At 42.5% G+C, this 20,559-nt stretch overlaps 1 protein-coding gene across 1 annotated transcript in view; it reads left to right on the top strand.

Annotated features, from left to right (window-relative positions):
* The window catches only part of LOC112564079 (adhesion G protein-coupled receptor A3-like), a 54,254-nt gene that overhangs the window by 20,037 nt on the left and 13,658 nt on the right, over window positions 1–20,559 (top strand). The window contains 9 exon segments of the mRNA XM_025238661.1: window positions 11,931–12,002; window positions 12,266–12,337; window positions 14,576–14,647; window positions 15,061–15,224; window positions 16,657–16,931; window positions 17,200–17,478; window positions 18,231–18,395; window positions 19,124–19,218; window positions 19,705–19,866. Of these exon segments, the coding sequence (XP_025094446.1) occupies window positions 11,931–12,002; window positions 12,266–12,337; window positions 14,576–14,647; window positions 15,061–15,224; window positions 16,657–16,931; window positions 17,200–17,478; window positions 18,231–18,395; window positions 19,124–19,218; window positions 19,705–19,866 (1,356 nt within the window).

Raw genomic sequence — 20,559 nt, 5'->3', positions numbered from 1 at the left:
CATCCAATCAGCGTTTAGCAGATTTCGTGGTGCGTGCCGTGCGCAAACCAGACGTTTAAAGCCCTCGCTTATGCATCCGGTTTTGATAAACGCGTTGTTTAGGTACGAGCGTAATGGCAACGACTGAATAGTGACACGTTAAAGAGTGTCCAGCCTATGCACCGGACAATCCGCCATGTAGCTCCTGGAAACATGTCCGGCCAGTCATAGGCATCCAGACGAAGAGGTGACCCGCTTGTGAGAACTCTCCAGCAGGAAGAGAAGCAGAAGCACCAGAAGAGTAATCGAGGAAGACGCAGAAAGCAGTTGACTGTCGTTATCGTTTTCATGAACAGGCCACACCCGGACAGCGGTGCGTTGCATGTATACTCGGTGCTGCAGTGCTGACAAGGACTGATTTTTTTCTGTTTTTTCTAAGTGTGTAAACCTTTCTGCTGTACTCTATTTTGAAGAAAAAAGTGCGGCACATGAAATAATGGTGGACTGAGAATGACAGGTTTCGTTGGTACAGTTTTACTCATTCCCTGTTTCCTTCAACATTCCTCCCTTTGCCGCCTTTTTTTTTTTTTTTTGCTGCCGGGGAAGTGTAGGTCTTAGTAAAGCGAGAAGTAGTATAGAATGGGCGATGACATAGTCCGAGATTGTACGTCACGTGATCAAACAGATGCTGCCATCGTGGGCCAGGTCAGCGCGGTACGTAACAGACTTCTTTAACGAGCAGTTGTCACGAAACCATCCCGAAGGGCGTCATTATCATCCATTACGACTGACTCGTCCCAGTGCATCAGGGAGTGTCTGTGTGTGCACGCGCGTGCATATGAGGGAGAGCGGACAAACGAGCAAACGAGAACGACTTGAGAAGGGCTATGAGAGCGCGCACGAGAGACAAGAGAGAGAGAGAGCATTATTTATTTGAACATAATTGAGATGCAACGTCTTTCAACCGGCATGAGACACGTGGGAGTCGTTGCTAGCTGGACAGATGCGGTGTGGCGTCGGGAGGAGAACGGGGCCTCGTGGACAGCACGAGCAACTGATGTGATTAGATAATCCTTTCACGTCGTGCGTTCTTCCAGCACCTTACACGCTTTCAAATAGTTCTGTCGCGTATATATATATCTAAAAGAACTAAGCAGATGAAACCGCCTCCTTTGCTTACATCATGTGCAAGAGGACGACACCGTCTTTTATCTCCTCGCATTTTGTTAAGTGCGCCTGCGTTCATCCGTCTGTGCTTATGCGTATGCGTATGCTGGCGTGGCCGTGAGAAATTGTACTACTTAGCAGTGGAAGGAAGTGGGCGCTGGGGTAGTGGTGGTGAACGGGTGCCAGCTGGGGCCAGGAAAGGTTTAATTGGCAGAAGCAAGATTGATGGCATGAAGCATACACTGCGCGGCGCCGCGCGTGGTGTGAATCACGAGGTGACCAGCGCTCGACGAGACAGAGGCTTCTTCTCCAGTGGAGGGGTGGTGGTGGTGGTTGTTGCGGTAGGGGGTGGCACGAAGGGAAGAAAAGCCGGGGAGACAAAATGCGGAGGTCCTAATTGATAACATCTTCAGTTTTGAAACAACGTTGGTCAACCTTGCTATCAGACATACTGACGTAGCATGTGGCATATTTTTCCCCCTCCTGCTTCCTCCCTCTCTTCCTCTCGTTCTTTCTCTCTCTGATGTCTACTGGTTTAGTGCTCCGCCTGTGTTTTCTTATCCCCCCCCCTCCTAAATGCAGAAATCTAAGAAAAACGAATTAGGATTACAGTACTGAGTAGTCGAAAAGAAAACTGTGCTTTAAGAGAAATTAAAATTACGGTGGCATACCACCCAAACAATATTCCTGTGGTCAAGCACGTACCACGCCTTTTATGCAGGCATCCAAACTGATCCTTTTAGTTCATCCTTGCCCCGGTATCTGCTACCTACGGAGAAGTTTGTGACGCCGTGCAGCGCAATGGCACCAAACCACTGGTCATGAAACCACTGATCATGTGGTCTGTGGGCTTCAACTCCCCCCACCTACACCTCAGCACACACCACACCATCCTCGATACTTGCTGATAAAACCAGAAGAAGTTTACGGCAGCCTTAGCGTGGTGGAGAAGAACGTTGCAGGTCGGTTAAATGCCAGCACGGCGTGAGGACGTAGTCGGGACGTTGACACGGACATCGATACGCGGCCACAGCGGCTTGTCCACGTAGAGGGGCGCCATCATCGGTGGCCCGGCTTCGATTTCTATACTGGCGGCCAACTGTGGCAGAAACACGTAAAAGATTTTAGACAAAAGCGTCGAGGAGATTGACACACAGTGGAAGCACCTTTCTTTTCGCCAGGAATTCAGGTGTGCTTTTAATTTTAACTGGTGGCAAGATTGAGAAGGAATTGAAGAGTGTTGACATTTAACAGGAATACAAGATGATACGAAAATAACGTGATGGAGCAGTCGCATTTTTTTTTAAATTATGTTGATGTCGGCTTTAAAAAAAGGAGACAATGTTAATGAAAATTTATCTAATTTATTAAGATCATGTATGTTTGAGGGCTATAGATTGTCTAAAAAGCCAATACTAACGAACTTTCCAGGTAGACAAAGGAGGGTAGTAGCCCCACCTCCACATCCGTTCCCTGATGACGGCTAGAGATGTCGTATATGGAGGAGTGCGGAAGAGGAAAGAAGAGATGAAAGACGAGAGTAAGGTAGAAGGAGAGAGAAAGAATCAAGAAGGTAGACCCATGTGTGCAATTATCAAATCAGTTTGATCGACAAATCGTCTTTTGTGTTTTTGTGTACGAGCGCCATGCCAAAGAATGCCATTCTCCGCTAACTCTCGGCTTGCAGGCCGGCAAGGTGTACACGGAGGCAATGGCACTGGCAGCGTGCCAGACGTTACACAGGCTTCCTGGGAGCGCGCGGCAAAATGAGGCCGAGTTATTACCACTTCTCCAGTCATCTTTCCGGTTATCTCTTAGTACAGCGTGTAGGCACTCGGTCCTTGAAGGTAAGTTGGCAGCCGCCTATCGCGCAAGCCGTGTCCATCGGCCATTTGACCCCTTGTTTTCAGCGCTGTATCACTCGAGCGCAATGTTTTTATCTCTCTTGGCAGTCTACCGCGCCGTCCTAAACCCTCGTTTTATTGCATTGACAGAAATCTAAACACAAGGAGACGGTTTTAGGACAACGATGATAATGAAATCCAGAGAGGCGTAAGAGATTCTCGTTTCGTTCCTTGCTCTTTCCTACATCCTTTTTTCCTTTCTATCCTATCCCTACCCCCCGCCATTCTTTCTTCGTTTCTTTTCCGCACTCGCATTATACGCACGCGCGCCCGCACGCTGGCACGCCTGTTTTCGCTGTCGCAATGCACGCGCCACGTTCAACAAACGCACGAAACATGTGTACTTCTCCCCTCTACTCCTCCTCCCTACCACCCGCCACAGCTTGCCTTCTCCCATCCAAAAAGACAACACTGGAGGTTTGCAGAAAGCTCTTGTCGGATATTTGCTTTATAAACACCCTCCTCCAGGAGGAAATGTACATAAATTCGATCTGGCACCATCTCTCCGGAAAGAGCAGCTATTGCGGCGAGCAGTACCCTCCGACTTAAAGAGTCCAAGTCTTGTCGACTCTGCTGGGCCTGCTTGATCCTGCCTATATGCAAAACACCTGTAGCAGGTACTGTCTGACCTTTCAGGCTGACATATCCAAGCTCCTTCACGCGAGATGGAGAGAAGGGGGGGCCCTTCCGGCTCAGGCCGTCCTTCATATCGCGCCAGCTTCCGGCGAACGTCTTGGTCAGATATTCAGCTTTTTACAAAATTATTCTGGCGTACGTGGAGATAGAATATTTAAGCAGACGGTTTGAAATGCGAGTCGCTGAGATGTGTTCAGCAAGCGTAGAATTAGAGGAAGAGAGGGGTTTGGAGGTTCGTGTAGAGGGGAAGAAGGCTGTGAGGACTAAAAAAAAAAAAAAACTACAAGTGGAGGCGAAACCGTTTTCGTTGTGAAAACTTCGTTATTCAAGACTAGAACGTTTCTTTGCACAACGCATAACGCGATGCAGAGACAGGGAGGTCCTGCAAACTTTCTAAAATAATAATAAAAAATACCGAAATAGAAAAAGTCCAACGGATTGCTAAAGGGGAAAAAAAAATGGGAGTGGTTGGTGGTGGGACTTGTTGATGGGATTAACGTGAAGCGGTTATTCACTTCGCACTTGCTTCGAATCCGTAAAAACGGAACGATCGTTGAATGAATAATGAAGACCTTGATGAGATCGAGGGTCTCTTTCTCAGTGACTTTTTTTATGCAAAGAGCACATTCCAAATTCTAGTCCCGACACGTTGGTTATTACAGAGAGAATCAACAGGCATTTGATATCCGGGCTATTTCAACCTTATAAAAACAGTTGATTGTGTCTAACATCCGGCTTTGAGGTGTCGGATCTCATCGTCCTGTTGTTGTTTTTGTTTTTTTTTTTTTGGTTAAGAATACGGATCACGTTTGTTGCTACCGCTAGAGAAAACTTAACGAGGCAGCAAGAAATTATATTGAGTAATGCAAACAATCAGTGTTATATGTATTGTTAAAAATATTCTCTGTGTGTGTGAGAGAGAGACTCACTCCCGAAGCCTTTACTCTGGAGCAGGAACTGGGCGGTTAGTTTTACACATTGCAATGGCGCTGGCCGCGGACAAGTCTTGGATTCCGGTCATGCCGATCTGTGCTTCTCGTAACCAGGGAAGACGTGCATCTTTCGGTGTGTGCCTGCTGCTGCTTGCTGCTGCTGCTGCTGCCTCATCTCGCACGGACGCGCGCGCAACCCGAGTCACGCAATTTGATTTAGTAGATGCAAAGGGGCTTCGGTCCGCACTGCAAGAACGCGGGGAAACGTAGGTCTCGGCGAATCTCGCGCTAAGGGTTTCGGGGCTGGAGTTTAGCGAGAACAATGCGTCCCGCAGAGACCCCTTTCTATCGTTCACAGCTTACCGGAGCGGCTTAAGAATTAATCATTCCGGCAAACAGATGGGGGTCAAGGGGGACTGGGTGGCGGAGGCGACCTGTCTGGAAGGCCCAGTTTCCGCCACATCAAAAGGAAGGACGCGCTTACTCTTCGACTTTGGTAGTCTTATCACAAAGACATACTAGCTATCAAACACCCTCTGCACTACAGCGAGGCAGCGAGGGAAGAAACAAAATGGGGATGGGTGTTCCCTGATTCCCCGCGCGTGTTCCGCCGATGAGGGTAGTGCTGGGTTTTACCACGAACAGAGATAATTGCCGGCAGAGTGCGCACATGGAGAAGGACTGTTTGCCCTCCGCACATGAAAACAAAGGTGGCATTGAGCTATACGTGACAGACGGCGGACAACACTGGGCCCTCGGCAACCTTGGTGGAACACAGCCGAGGGCTTGGATACCTTTGCATGCAGGTTTTCCAAACCTGGCCCTCCTTGTCGACCCCAATGGTCGTCGAAATTATGTGCAGTGGGGGAATGGACTCTGGAAATTTAGAGAAACCACATGAAAGCACTCCTTCAGTAGAAATAGCTATTTTTAAAAATTTTATTTCATTCTGCTTACTGGTCTCTTCTTAAAATAATATTCGAGTCCAAGTTCAATAATTAATTTAAAACGTATGACTTTTTTTTAGATGGGGATGGAGAGAAAAGTTAGGGGAAAAGTAACGTGCTGGTGATCTGAAATCTTTTGCAAAAGGGTTATCAACTTTATGATAACAGCAACAGCAGAAATCAAGACATTGAATACAAAATACATGGACATATGGACCAATGACGACCCTATGCTCCTCAAGGGAGCAACAAGGAATAAACTAAAACTAATTGACCAGTGAGGTGCTTCATGTGGTCATGTGTCCGCCCTTCTTGGTCAACACCTGTTGGGCAAGATTAACAAGCAACCAGAAGATAGCCCAGTTCACTCCAGTAGCACTTTCAGTTCGTGACCTCCTAGTTTTCCCCTCAACCACTCAGATTTTTTACCCTTAGTCTTTTCTTCTAGGGTCCTCGGGACATTCGTGGCCTCAACTCGTTGCGTGCATGTTTTGATGAAGGGTGGTTGAAACCAGTTGGCTTGTTGATCAGCTCTTTTCCCACACCCCAGATCATTTTCAGAAGAGGAGCAACGATAAGTGGACCCTACTCAATGCATCCCCTCCAGTTTTAGAAACCACTAGGCCTCGTGTAATTTCCTTATCAAAAAAAAAAAAAAAAAAATAAAGTTAAAAAAAAAATTCACGTCGCCCTATTCTGATAGGGACGATGACATCGACTTGAAATTATCAGCCATGATGGTTTGCGGGTCCAGTATAAAGAAAGCGATAAGATAGTTTTGTTAGAGATCTGTTTGGTCTTTTCGGTTGCAATTGAGGTTACTTTTCCATCACAGACCAGCAGGTATCCAAAACCTTACTGTCCTCCGTTGTTGGCGACAGTTTGCAAAGTTCTGTTTCGTTATTTTTGTGAATCTAGGTCAGACACCGTAAGATTTTGCTTAAAAAAGAACAGCAAAGGTAAAAAAAAAGTTTTTTCTAGTAATGTTGTAGCAAAATTTCGCCATAAAACCACTCGAGTCATTGATGCATAGCTCGTCTGGAAATGAATTTAAGACACGACTTTCCATTCATTTGGTTGTTTGAGCAGTCTGGAGAGCGTTCGGATGTTTTCATTCGTGAAAACCTACCTGGCGGCAGCAGGTAAATGCTTTGCCCTCTTCTCTCTGGTTCCCTGAACATGATGTCTCTCATAACCTCGGCTCTTCAAGGATTGGAAAAAAGCCGCAATGCTCACGCAGAAAAGCTTACAGAAGTCTCAGACCATGAAACCGATTCCGACCTACAGCATGACCATCGTGATCTTAGCCTGTTGAAAGTGGTCTCCATGATCAAAACCCGTCCGCAAAGTGATCTCTGGGATCGAAACCTGCCCACAAAGTGACCTCCGTGATCGATGCCTGCCCACAAAGTGACCTCCGTGATTGAAACCTGCCCGCGAAGTGACCTCCGTGATCGATGCCTGCCCGCAAAGTGACCTCCGGCTTATTGGCAGATGTCCAGGGCGGACGACAAGGACCAGGTGCGCGTGCCGGCGCGTTGTCTTGCCGTGGATTTTCCCATCCTGCACAGAGCGTGTTGAGCGGTCGTAGGGACATGCTCACCAGTAGCCGACGAACGGTTTGATTAGCAAACATGACGATGGGACCCGGAGGTGGCCTGCTTGCCCCTTCAGAGAGCACCACCGCGTCGCTTAATGGAATTAGGCAGCTTGTATCTGTACCTTGCATTCCTTTCAGAACAGCGGGATCACAGCATCGGAGTGTCTTTGAAAATTTCTTAACGTTAGCTGCTAGACGCTTCGGGGATGTTACAGACTGCTTCCTGTTCATATTTGCTGGAGAGAGAGAGAGGGCTGGGGGAGGAGGTCCCATGACATTATTTTTGGTTTTTCTTCTGGTGATGGGTGTAGATGAGGGTGTGAAAACAGTTCTAACCCTGGTCGGCGTGTTTTGAACACCGTTAGCACCTATCTTTCGTCTGACAGAGACAGAGCTGTACTCACAACACTGAACGTGCCGATCAGTCATTTTGCTTGGAGGTATCTCCCCCCCCTCCGGCCACCACCACCATGATTTCACCACTTCCCAACCGAAAACGCACACTGAGTCAAACGTGAGCGGTAGTGGAGAACGAATTTAAGTAGAGAATCGCGTGTGGTGTAGGGGCCCAGTGGTTGCAATAGGGATTTACCCAAAATTTATATGACAGCTTTCAGGGGTAAAGAGTGGGGAGAAGATTTACTTCAAAATATATTTTACTTACGATCAAGCTTGCGGATACGATAGGTCATAAAAGACAATAAATAAACAAAACTTCCATGAAATAACAACAAACTCACCAGTCACCGAGATTATCCTGTGTTAAAAGGGATTGTAAAGGCAAAATAAACTTCTTAGAATCTCGTAAAACGTAGGATCAGTTTGAATCTCGTCTATTTTCTCGTCTGTTCTTGTGGAAAAAGTTGGATGTTTTATAGGATGTTGTGTTTAATAAGAGAAATTACACGGGACTCTTTCGTTTGCTTGAACGAAGTCTTGTCCTCCGATGACACCAACTCGATCCCAGTGGGAACTGATGCAATGACATATGGTTGACATTGCTAATAGCCATCTTGATTGTTATCACTAATACATATCACTAATCCAACTAATGACACCCCACCGATCACTTGAGCTCAAATTCTAACAATGACCGACACTTCCTGTCCCTCGCTGACGTCACACGAAAGTTCGTTTGCTAACCGTCCCGGGAAGATATCGCGGTTACTCGGCGGAAGGCGACAATGGTCGATTTCAATGGATATTTTTCGATTTTTTTTGAAACTTCGTCAACTAAGGTTGTGCTAATAAGTGGTAATAAAGTGTGGAAAGAATAATTTATTTCTCCTGTATTGCTCTCGTGCGTTGCAGTCGTAACTAAATTTAATTTCCTCGACGTTTTGGACCGCCACCACAGCCATATCACCGCTTCACGGCCTTTACTATACCTTTAACAGTACCTGACGTCGGAGGGAGAGTGTGGTGGACGATTTTAATTTTTGCCGTGAATAGGTTAAAACTACTTAATTAAAATAATTTCCCAGCAGTAAGAATTTCCCATGAAGAGGGGTCAATGGCAGTAGCATGAGAGATGCCAGCTGTAAGAAGTGTGTGTGTGGGGGGGTCGACATACCTTTGTTGGAGGAGGCGTTGTGCAGCAACTGGAGCCAGTAATCGTCTCAAAATTGCCCCCTCTCCGTGACAGTGATGGAGAGCCTGGCCCGAGCGGTCACACGGGATGTCAACCTGCCTTCACCCATCCCCTACCACCACCCATCCCAGTCCTCTGCCAACCTTCCCGTGCCCCCGGGACCTTTGGCATTACGTGTCCACGGCGCTCGAGAGAACTTGTCACAAACCTCGGACGAAATTGAAGCAGGGTGTAACAAATCATCGCCTTTACTACTTTTTTATGACGTGGATACATGCAGCACCACCTGATGGCAGTTTATTGCCAGGAGATGAAACTGTAGGGCGGAGTTGCCACGGTGAACTGCAGGGTATCATCATGTTTTAATACTTGATGTTATCTTTTATGTTTGCAAGGGTACGTGTGTTTGGGGTATGGAGATCTTTCTACAGGGCAAACAGTCTATCGCTGTCAGTAGTTTAAAAACAAAGTGTCAAGAGGTCCATATTCCTAGGCCAGCTTTCCTTCCGCCGGCGAGTTTACCTTCTGTGTTAACCCATTGCGTTATGTCTGTGCCGACTTTGCCATGGTGGGTCCTGGGGTCGTCTTGCCGTCCGGTCCTCGACAAGCATTGTTAACTCTCGTGTAAGTTTGCCAGACGTGATATTGAGGCACATTTTCTCTTGTCATTGGTACTCTGATCGGCAACCATCTCGTGCCCCTCCCCACCTCACCTCCTTTATGCGCAGGCATGGGGGAGTTGAGCAGGACAGTGTCGCGTACATATACAGCTACTTAGTCACTGAGGAAGGAGCAGGTGAGGACGGGAGAGGAATGTTTCTCGTTGTCTTTCCTCCAACAGTTTTAGTACTACTGACGTCGGTGAGCAAGAAAGATGAGTCTGAGAGTGCAGCTCCTAACAGCCAGCCAGACACGCAGCCACCCAAAACGCTTTCACACTCCCCCTCTTTCTGCTTCTCTACCTCCCCCCTTAACCGTCTTACTCACCCACCTCCACCTCCCAACTGTTCGTGAGCCCTATTCTTTTGGGATCTTGTGGGCGCTGGCATGCACGTGAACGCACACAAAGTTTTAAGGGCGGGAATATTGATGGAAGTGTTTTGTAACACACACACGAAACACACCACACACCCGGTTCCTGTCTGATCAATGTAGTCTTCTGTCACCACTCTCGTTAATTGAACGAAAACGACGTCCTGTCACATTTCATCGAAGTCGGAGGGTATGCGGTTCCTTTAATGGCGGGTACTTGGGTGCTGACGTCATGGATGCAGAGCGGACAGCATCATTATCTTTAACAACATGTAAATAAAAACAGTTTCAGACATGGATTCCTGTACAACTGCCGCACCACTCGGGCCAGAAATGGATTTTGATTTTCTTTAGAGTACGTGTGTAGAAGATGCCGACTGTGAAATCAGTGTGATGTGTAACAAAGCATACTGTTTAAACCTATCACGTGGTACTGACAGGATGAAAAGCATTCTGTGGGTCTAGAAATGATGCTTGATAACATTTAATTATTTTCTGCACCAAGTCACACAGGAGGCGCTTAGGCTGAAATTTGGGAAGGGGGTGTTTGACACCCTAATGAATGTGTTTTTTTTCTTTCTCTTTTGGAAGGGGATTGGGGGGAGTATAAAATTATCGTCCACTATTATTTTTCGACGCGCTCAGCCTTCTTTCCCCATCCCTCCATTCCCCACCACACTTCCACCCCAGCATATACAGGCACCTGTACCCTCACACCCTGTGACGCACACGGACTTCGAGAACTGGCACGTCACAGCTTGCATACGAGGATTCATTGCAGCCCTGCTTCGAAGCCATTAGGAGTTCAATCTCGCAGTGGGTGTTTGTTTCGTGTTCACGGTCTTTTTATGAGCCACCGGAAAAGTGTGCGTCTCAGCCACAACAGCCCCAGTGTCTCAGTTACGCATCCAAACCCACCGGGTGTTTTTTTCCAGGGTTGTCTCGTGCTTCCAGAGTGTACGCAAGTGCCGCCAACGCACCAGAGGTTCTTGAAAGCAGAGCAGCACGAGGACTGCGGTGCTTGGCGAGACCATAGAGACATTGCGCGGTTATTGGCGGGGTAGACCGGGTGGGCATTCGAACATGAGAGAGAAAGATGATGAGTGCGCGTGCGTGCGTTGTACTTGCTTTGGTATATATGCCTGATTGTTTGTTATGGAGTCTTATCGCTTGGGAGCGCATGCAGACTGCGGATGAACGAGTTTCTATAGCGTGAGAGAGAGAGAGAAAAATTATTCTCACAACGAATGCACCTGCACTGTTCATGAAGATGGTTAATCAAATTGAGTCTCTCCAGTCTTCAAAGATATTTCATTCCCGTATTAAGTTTGCTTCATTACCGTTTGCATTCATTTTTGTCTGTGTTTGTGATATTACATGCTGAAGACACAGCAAGATTCATCGTGCTTTATTTCTATCCTGTTTTCCCTTGGTAGCAGAGAGTGAGTGAGATGTTTACAGGCGGATGAGTTGCTGGATCATATTTTCGTCAAATCTAATTAATTAATTTTTTTTTATCTCAAGTTTATTCTCGGAGGAGAACAGGAACGAGTTAATTTCTTATCATCAATCCTGTACTTGTTATGCATGTAGAGTGATTTTATATGTATTCACACACTGTGCGTATTGTTTTACTATGACGAGCGCTAAGGATATGAGAACGACAGCACCCGATAGCACGAATGCATAAACTTTTAAAGTTATTCCGAAGGGGCATTTATTGATGGTGGAAATGCTGGGAAGGTGGGCCTAAAGGTCACGAGAAGCAAGCGACGGTTGCCAAGGGACTTGCCGGCCATGGTTTGTCACTGGCGGCAGCAGCAGAGCCTGTCTAGGTGAACTTTTATCGCTCCATTCCACTGGCAAGAGCGTCTGTCAGTAAAGCGATGCAGTTTTAAATATCAAGACTGCCCTGGAGATTTTTTCTGTTTTGGATTAGCTTTGGCAACCAGTTCAAAACAGCAGGGGGGGCTATTACAATGATAATGGTTGTTAAAACTTGTTTGTGTGTGTGTGAGAGAGGGGGGAGGCGTATGAGGCCCATAAACTAAAAGATAATTCAATGACACCAACAGCTTCATAATTAGGTGGATTAATGGTTTTATTTTTAAAACACCAGTTCATTGTTTTACTGTTTTGCAGAAATCTGAGCAGCAACCAAATCACAATCATTGAACCAGGTGCTTTTGAAGGCTTGCAGAATTTGAGACATTTGTAAGTATATTGTAGCCATCAACATAAAACTGTCACTGGGCTTGTTCTGGTGGAACGAGAGAGCGGGCACATGTTCAGGCCATTCATAAAATAGATTAATTTCAAGCATTAAATATTAATTTGAATTTGATACTGCCAGCTTTTTGAATGTTTAAATGAGTTGAGGTAACCTATATCCAAAAAAGAAACTACATGAGTGGTGTTGTATGTATATTTTATCTTTTATATGTATATGTAATATGAACTGGGGATGATTTGTTTAGGGATTTGGCAAACAACAACATCGGGACTATTAACAGCAGCATGTTTACGGGTCTTCCAAAGCTGGAGAAACTGTAAGTAAAGTTCTCTACAATTTTTTTCTAACCCCTCCCCACCCCATCCCAAACTTGCAACTCCCTTTATACTCCGAGTGACTTTTTTTTTTAAAGACTGGAGATTTTTGGCTATTTTACATTTCGTCAGACGTCGTTTGTTTGTTTATATCTGCCTCGTGGAATTTTGATGCACACACAAAAAGAACCACGTGCAAACGATTTTTAAAAAAAGCATGACCGCATGTTCTCTTTCGCTTTCTTCTCCACCCCATTTTTTCCACCGAAAATAATTATGGCCTCTGCTGGGAGCTCATTAGAGCAACTGCTGTACCTTCGCAACTTTTACCTGTCACGCCGAGTCCGCAGGTGATGAATCTTTTTATCCAGGTGCGCAGCTCCTGGCCCCTACTCCTAGCGGGCTACCCTCTGCCTTGCTTACATCTCCCGCTTTTATCCCTGGCATCAGCAGCGGCTTGGTGTTTTCTCCTTACACGTCTGATCCAAGTCGGTCTCTTGTCGGGTGCGCGGCTGTCAGTCACCCACCCTCCTTGGTTACTGTTGGCCTGTACCATGCGTTAGGCTGTTCGCTGGAGTTGGCATGTTAAGGTTTTTTTTTTCTTCATTCCCTCATTCCCTCAGAAGTTCTTTCACAGTAGCCGTCAGATTATTACTGGCAGAGAATTTTCTCATGTTGTCTGGGTCAGACCGCGAGCAATTGTTCACAGCCGACGAGCATGAATGAATGATCGGCAAATTAGTTTTTGTCATACGAGCTGTCAAAAAATACATTCCTGCGTAGCACACCCATGCTAGCTCAGCAAGAAAGAACATTAAGAAAATCGTGCCTTTTATTATATTCCTAAGTATTAAAAAGAAAAGGAAATTAATTCCAGGAGACATTTTCTCTCCGTTTTAATTTAGCCTTATCATGCATACAAAAAAAGTATAATTTAGAACTGTGTGTGGTATTTTGTGTAGACATTTACCAGGTAGAATGTTGAAGTTTTTGTGACATTTGGTTTCTGATAGGTTGCCACTCCCCCATCCACTCGCCTCGGCATAACATTAAAACCAGGCATTTCATAGGAGGTAAATGTTCAAAGTGAGATTAAAAGCAGCTCGGTCCCTTAATGGTTGTTAAGAAAGGAAGCCATCCATCACATGTCAAGACACCATTTTATGAACATGTCATTACATACTGCTGAAGAAACAAGGAAAGTATGTGTGTGTGTGTTTCAGGGAGTGGGTGGGTGTAGTCAAAACATCATTAAAAGGCAGAGGTGAACTGATTAGCTTTTGATGTAGACCAGTGCAGAGAATGCTTAAAATTTTAGAATTAAATCAGACTTGGTCATGCTGATTCTGTTGCAGAGTTGTTTGTTTATTTTGTGCATTGTTAAAAATAATACACGCCTTAATCACACCGGCTGCTGCAGGAATACTGCTTGATCTCTCTTGAATTTTAAGCTGTGGAAATAAACATTTTTTAGAGTGTTAAAGGGAGGAAAAACAGAAATTTGTTGTCTCCTTGTGAAAAATATTGAAGGGTTTTGAAGATATTTTATGGGATTCCTCATTAGAATCTTTTCTGCTCATTTTTTTAATGCAGTTTTGAGCCCCGTGCCCCAGGTGACTTGTGTCACCATTAAGTTGAAAATAATTTTTCCTCACTTCATTTTATTAATTTCCCAGTTATTGTCTTTTTTTCCTTTGATACAATTTTCTTCCTGTGCCTCAGATTAGTGTGCTGTTCTCATTGTGGAGCTTTTTGAGGTTATTCTCCATTTGATGCCTACACATTTTTTTTTTTGACAATACTATTTATTGCAGTGATTGCCTGAAGAGGTGACAGCTACCAAATCAATTGTCTGCAGAAACTAATCACGAGGCTTGTCACTTTCTTCAAGGAGAAAATTAGTGGCATGCTTCTGAAAGAGCGCACTTTCCTATAATTCAAGGCTACACATAATGATTTTCAATTCACACCTGCTTATTTAATTTGATATGTAATTATTCAGTTATTTTCATAAAGGGATTTTCATTACTTGTACTTCAAAGTTCAAACTTTCTCCTTTCCAAAAACATCTAGGTTTCTTGTTCTAATGTTTACCTCAGAGCAGCAATACTGAAAAACAAACTTCACCCACTGTCGTCTTCACAGTCTTCAGTTATTAGCCAGTCTTTGTAATACTTCTGCTTTTATGCAGTGCTCAGAGGGTTAAATATTGACAGTAATGTTCACATTTATTTGTACAGGTGGCTGAATGATAATCGAATCAACACCATACCTGATGGTACCTTCAATGACCTAACTGCCCTGCGGACCATGTAAGTTATTTGAATACTTGTTATTGAACAGGTTACATTCACCAGTCTAACGATCTAGAGTACATATTTGACAGATAAGTAAAAATTTTAATTTACATGAAATGCATAAATGCAATCTGTATTTTCCTGTTTTTCAAATGTAGTTAGGAAACTTGGTTCAGCATATTTCATTTTTTTAAGTTACCCTGTTATTAGCTGTGTTGAAACGATGACAACCTCAAGGGCACAATGACTCAAATTGTCTAATTTTCAGCTATTCATAATTTAAGCAGAAGGCATTCTCCATTTTTATTCATCACTTACTGGATGCAGTGGAGCCATATTTCACTCTTTGCTTATTCTAATGTCATTGCAACTGGCAACAGAAAGCAAGCAGATGTAAATTAATTTGTTATTTCTGGTTCTGTTTGCAGTGATTTTGGGTCGCCATTTCTGCAGTGTGATTGCCATTTGAGATGGGTAGTGCAGTGGGCAGAGAGCAAGAAGGTTCGATTAGCCAGAACCACAGTATGTGCATTGCCATCACCCATGCAAGGCCGAGCTCTGCGCAAGCTGACTACAGATCAGCTTCATTGTGGTGAGTTAGTTGTCCAGGTGTTACATTTCTGTATGCTATGAGGACAAAAGTCTTGTAATGCAGCTGTCAGCTTTTTTTTTTGAATATATTATGTTATTTTTGTTTCAAACCTTCATGCACTCTGAACAAAGAAATAGTTTTCAAAAATAAAAGTTCTTGGGTTTGATAATAGGGGAAAAAACTCATGAGTTAAATACTCCCCATGCCTGAGGTTAGAATTTAAACTACTAGGGATATGGCTAATCACAAAGCTAGAAATTTGTTATGCTCTGAACTTTAGGGAAAAGTATGGTGAAATAAAAAAATTTAGTCAAATCTTTGCTTAAAAGAGTTATCACACCAATGGGTAGAGTAGCTGTCCTAAAGTCATTAATATTAACAAAACTAATTTATCTATGTATACTCCTCCTACTCAACCCCTTTTAAATGAGTGGGGCTGGAAGATAACAGTACAGCACTTTGTGTGGCATTGAAAGGGAGACAATTGAACACCTTTTTGGGCGCTTTGAAATAATCAGGCTACTCTGGATAAGCCTAGAAAATGCAGTGGCAGAAAAATGTGCTAATAATATTAATCTGCTAAATGAATCTGGCATACTATTTGGATATGATCAAAAAGTATAAAATAAATAATGCACTCTAAAGACAATTCTATTTTTATCAAATGTTTATTCATGGAAATTGTCAGTGTATACGTTTAAATAAACAAGTTGTGTATATTTGTATATAATTTTTGCTGCTGGAAAACATTTTCTAGCTAGTAAAAAAAATAGTTAAAAAATTTTCAAAAGCATTAAAAGGATATTAGGAATTTACAGCTTAGTGATGGGTGTTTATCAATATGTAGCACAAACTTTGGTTCATGAATGTGTATCTTTACTGAATGAAATGCTGTAAAAAAAAATGTTTTTTCAGTACAGTTTTGTGAGTTTTTATATTTGAATAAGCTATATTAAAATCTCCCCTTTAACCTTTTAAGTGAAAGTAGAACTTTCCTCTGGATTTGCAGTTAGTGTGATGTTATATATATATACAGCTGTCACTTGCAGTTTAATTAAATAGTATAATATTATTGAGATAAGGTTAAATAAAAAGAAATATGTTTTGGTAAGTATTTATCTCATAGACTTGGTCTCTATATTGCTAAATGGTGATGAGGATGATTTGTGGGTAGCACACAGATCATAGTCTGATTTAAACTGATTATTTTGTCTATTTAAATTTTTGTTGGACTTTCCTGAAGCAATAGTACTATCAGCCCTATTGGACATCGGCAGTTTCAGATGATCTAAAACATTTTGTACAGCTATTTGGGGTTTTTTGTGCTGTTTTTGTATCCTGTGAAACATTCTCAGAATCCTTGAAATAAATGTTTTTTGTTTACCTTGTTAGGAGAGCCTCATTTGACCATGTGGTGTTTACAATTCTTCAGGTCATGGCCTTCAGTTGCCGGTGTTTGAAATAAAACCTGCTCAAAGTCAGCTAGTTTTCGAGGGTGACAAGCTGCCATTTGAATGCCGAGCATCTTTTGGTTATGGTCGCACACAAATTGCTTGGGTGAGGGATGGAGGTAAAGTGGTGATTGAAACCAATAAAACAGCAGGCATTTTTGTGCATACCAGCTACACACCAGATCGCACCATCATCAGCCACAGTCTGGTTGTTGAAAACCTGGACAAGTCCCATGAAGGAGTTTGGAGCTGTCAGGTTTGTGTTTTTGTGCATATGGATGTGAAAGTATCATGTGTATGGAGGTGGTGGGTGGGGTGTGGATGAGTCCTAATAACAAAAATTAGGAAAGCTTAGTCATGATGGAGTTTTTTTAATTTGTAAGTGCTGCTGACCATTTAAAAGGGGAATTTTATTTGCTTTAAATGTAAGGGTTTGGCCTTTGTTTACCTGCAAACTATTTTGAAGTCTGCTGCTGACAGTGATTGGTCATTCAGAATTTCATGGACAAGTCAGTTTCTCACAGGTGACCACACCAGATGGTACAGTGACAAAGAATGTGGAGGTGGAAGTCTTAAGTTATGTTGGCATATCTTGCCCTCGGACAATTCAAGTCACGCCCAAAGGAAAATACATCTTTGAAGAGATGGTGGCAGGTGTCAAGGCGAAGCAACCTTGTCAGGTCGGTGGACTGGACAAATTTGTGACTTACCAGTGTGATAGTCAAGGACAGTGGCGAGATCTTAACACATCTGAATGTGCATTCACCTCTGACCTCACACGAAATCTTCAAAAACTTGCTCAGGTAGGTTGAAAAAAAACTTTCTTCATGCTTTTTTACTTTGTTGCTGATACCGGCTGCTATAAATTGGTTGCTGTAAGTATTTACATAATAATGTGGAAGAATTAAATTATTCTTCTATAGTAATAATGCTAATAGCACTCATATTGCATATTTCTTTGCATGGCTAAAAACTAAACGAGAAAGATTACAGTAAACAAGTAGAAGAAGGGAGAAAGAAAGGATGAGAAAAGGAGATCACCGTCTGCTGGAGGTATTCAGAAAAGAGACGAGCTCAAAGGCCATCCTTTAAAGCTTTCAAGATGGTCACTGTGTGAAACGTTATGAGCAAGGCTTTCCAGGTGCTAGGCCCAGATAAGGGAAAAACAATGGTTTCTCAAATTGTCTGATGCGAGGCACATGCTGGAGCAACTGAAAATATTTTATGTAAATCTGAGTCGTTACCGTTAAATCTACAGTGATCGCCCTTAACTGCCGGAACGAAGCGAGGCCTCCATTGTTCTTCCTTCTACATCTTTGTTACTATTTTGTGAGCCTTTGGCTGAGATATTGCGCTTTATAAATTTCCACTTCTCCTCCTTATTATTATATAAATGACTATTGTACTTGGTGTTGTGTCATTTATAACTCTGTACAAAAAGGTGAAAAAAAAAAAGTTCCCAAAACCCCTTCCCTCAACTCCTTCCCTCAACTCTTTTTTTTTTTTTTTGCTTTTTGTTTTTTACCCTTCCATTTTTTTGTAATTTACTTTTCAGGAGGAAGTTAATGTCACAGAAGTATCTGGTTATCTCCAGCGACTGCAGCGAGTTGCAATGACACCTAAACAACGACTAGTACCTGAGCTTACATCTATAGACATTCATTATCTAGCTTCTATTCTTCAGCATCGGTTGCTACCATTGGCTGTTATTTCCCCAGAAGTGAAGTTTTGTGTGTGTGTGTGATTCTTGCATTGCGTGTATTCTTAGAAGAAAAGACAATGTAAACATCTGTCATCTATGTATTCTGAAGAAGACATACTGATGAACAAGATAATGAAGAAATATATAGAGTTTGAGAAAGGTGAGTAAATAAGGTTGACTGAATAAAAGCAAAAATGATAAAGAAAAGCATGATCTGGTTTAAAGAGGATTATTTTTTAGAACATTTAAATAAGACCTTGAATTTATAGGTGTTAGAAGTCTTGGAATGAAAGCAGACTGGTCTACTTACCCATTAAAACCCCTCTCCATTATAGCCTGATTTTGATGGATTTTGGCAAGTCTTAAAAGGAAGGCTTTACTGCATTTTGTAATAAGAGTGGTTTTTTTGAAAGTTTGTGATAAAAGTGCTTTAATGGTAATTTGTAATGAAAGTGCTTTTTTTAAAATTAAACTAAATCAGCAATGGATTAAACTAAATTAGTAAACTTTGACGGGCACGCTGAGGTAGTCTAAGAGGGCCAGAACCAAGTTGATGCTTTGAAATATATGTTGAAGAGTCTTTGCATTGATATTTATTTCATGTTAATGTTTACTAAATTCTGTCTCTGCATGTTGAAACTCACTAGAAATGCTTTTGTGGAGCTGTCACATGATTTAGTATGTGAGAAAGATGTAGGTATTTTAAAATAGATATTCTGACAGAGTGATAACGCTTTAATGTGCAGGTTGTAGAAGTTTTGGTTGATATGGTCAGCAACTTGACAACTGTCTCTCATTCAGTCTTACTGCAGGCACAGATTGATAGCCGAGCAGCAAAGAGGTGATGAGGCTTTGCGTTTATTTTTTTTCTCCTCTTCTATTTTTTTCTATCAAAGACTACCTTTGAATGCTGTTTCAAAATTGCATTTAACTGTGAGATCTTGTTCTGTGTGTTTGTTTGCATATTTGATCCTCTGTTGACAAGTTTGTGTCATTTTGTTATTGTTCTGAGTAAAAGTCCGTCTCTTTTATCTGCAGCTATTGCTCTTCATAGCAATCATTTGAAATATTTATCATAAACTTTATTGCTTTAAGTAAGATTTTATTGTAAAACATATTCTTCATATCGTTTAAAGGGGCAGAGTTTAAAAAAAGTGCTTTATGTTTTACAGTCTCCATCTGTGTTTTCTGTGCCCTAAGCTAGTTCTACCTTTTTTTAACATGCTGAATACATGAGAGTTATTTAATCAAATTCATATGTAGAAGAATTGCAAGTGTATTTTTAATCCATAGTCATGCTAATACTGTCTACATGAATGCTTTGCAGAATACTAGATGTGTTGCAAAACCTTACAAAGAGTGTTCAGGTGGAGGCATATTTGCAAGAAAAATCCCTCAATTCTAGGAATATTGCCATTGTTTTGTTACGTGACATCCCTGTGATGGCATCGCGAGTTCACTTGCTCACTGCGGAGCTCTCGACGACCTAGTCAATCATTACTTGCCAACAGGGTATTGTCATGTAGCCGGCTTGGAAATAGTACAGTGAACCGACTCTTATGGAGTGAGGTAAGTCAATAATCATATCATTTTTCTTTTCTTGCTCTTTATTTTATTTTTTATTTATTTTTTTTTTCACATTTTTCTTTTTTGTTTTATTTTTGTTTGTTTTTTTTCTGCATCAGTCTCTGTATTTGTCTTTTATTTTTCTTTCATTCTCATGAAGGTGAGCTGATCATTGAGCTAGATGATGTGGTTACAGTGACTACACTTATGTCATTTGTCACAGAATGAGATGTTATAGTCATTTCTCTAGAGACTCCAAGATCTTTGACAAACAAATTCTTAACTGTATACCTCATCTTCAGACTGCACAGCCTGTTTTCACAATCGTATGGGCCTGTCAGTATGACAAATAGTCCTTTACAATCCTGGGGCACATCAGAAGCCAGTTTTTTTAAAGATGCTTGATGAATGGTATATCTCTGTGAGGCCTTTGGCAGCTGTATGGCTTTTATGGTTTTGACATACACCATGACAGTCTAGTCAGAGGTATTCATCAAGTTGCTAGGAAAGATTGATGTTTGGTCTTTTTTCTTAAATTCTGGGTTTACCTGTCAGAAGGAGTAAAGAAAGATTTATGGCTGTACCCAGCATTTGTTTTAAGAATATTTTTAGACAA

The sequence above is a fragment of the Pomacea canaliculata genome, linkage group LG5 (assembly GCF_003073045.1).
Source record: "Pomacea canaliculata isolate SZHN2017 linkage group LG5, ASM307304v1, whole genome shotgun sequence".
In the NCBI taxonomy this organism is placed as follows: Eukaryota; Metazoa; Mollusca; class Gastropoda; order Architaenioglossa; family Ampullariidae; genus Pomacea; species Pomacea canaliculata.
This window is presented reverse-complemented; position numbering and strand designations above follow the sequence as displayed.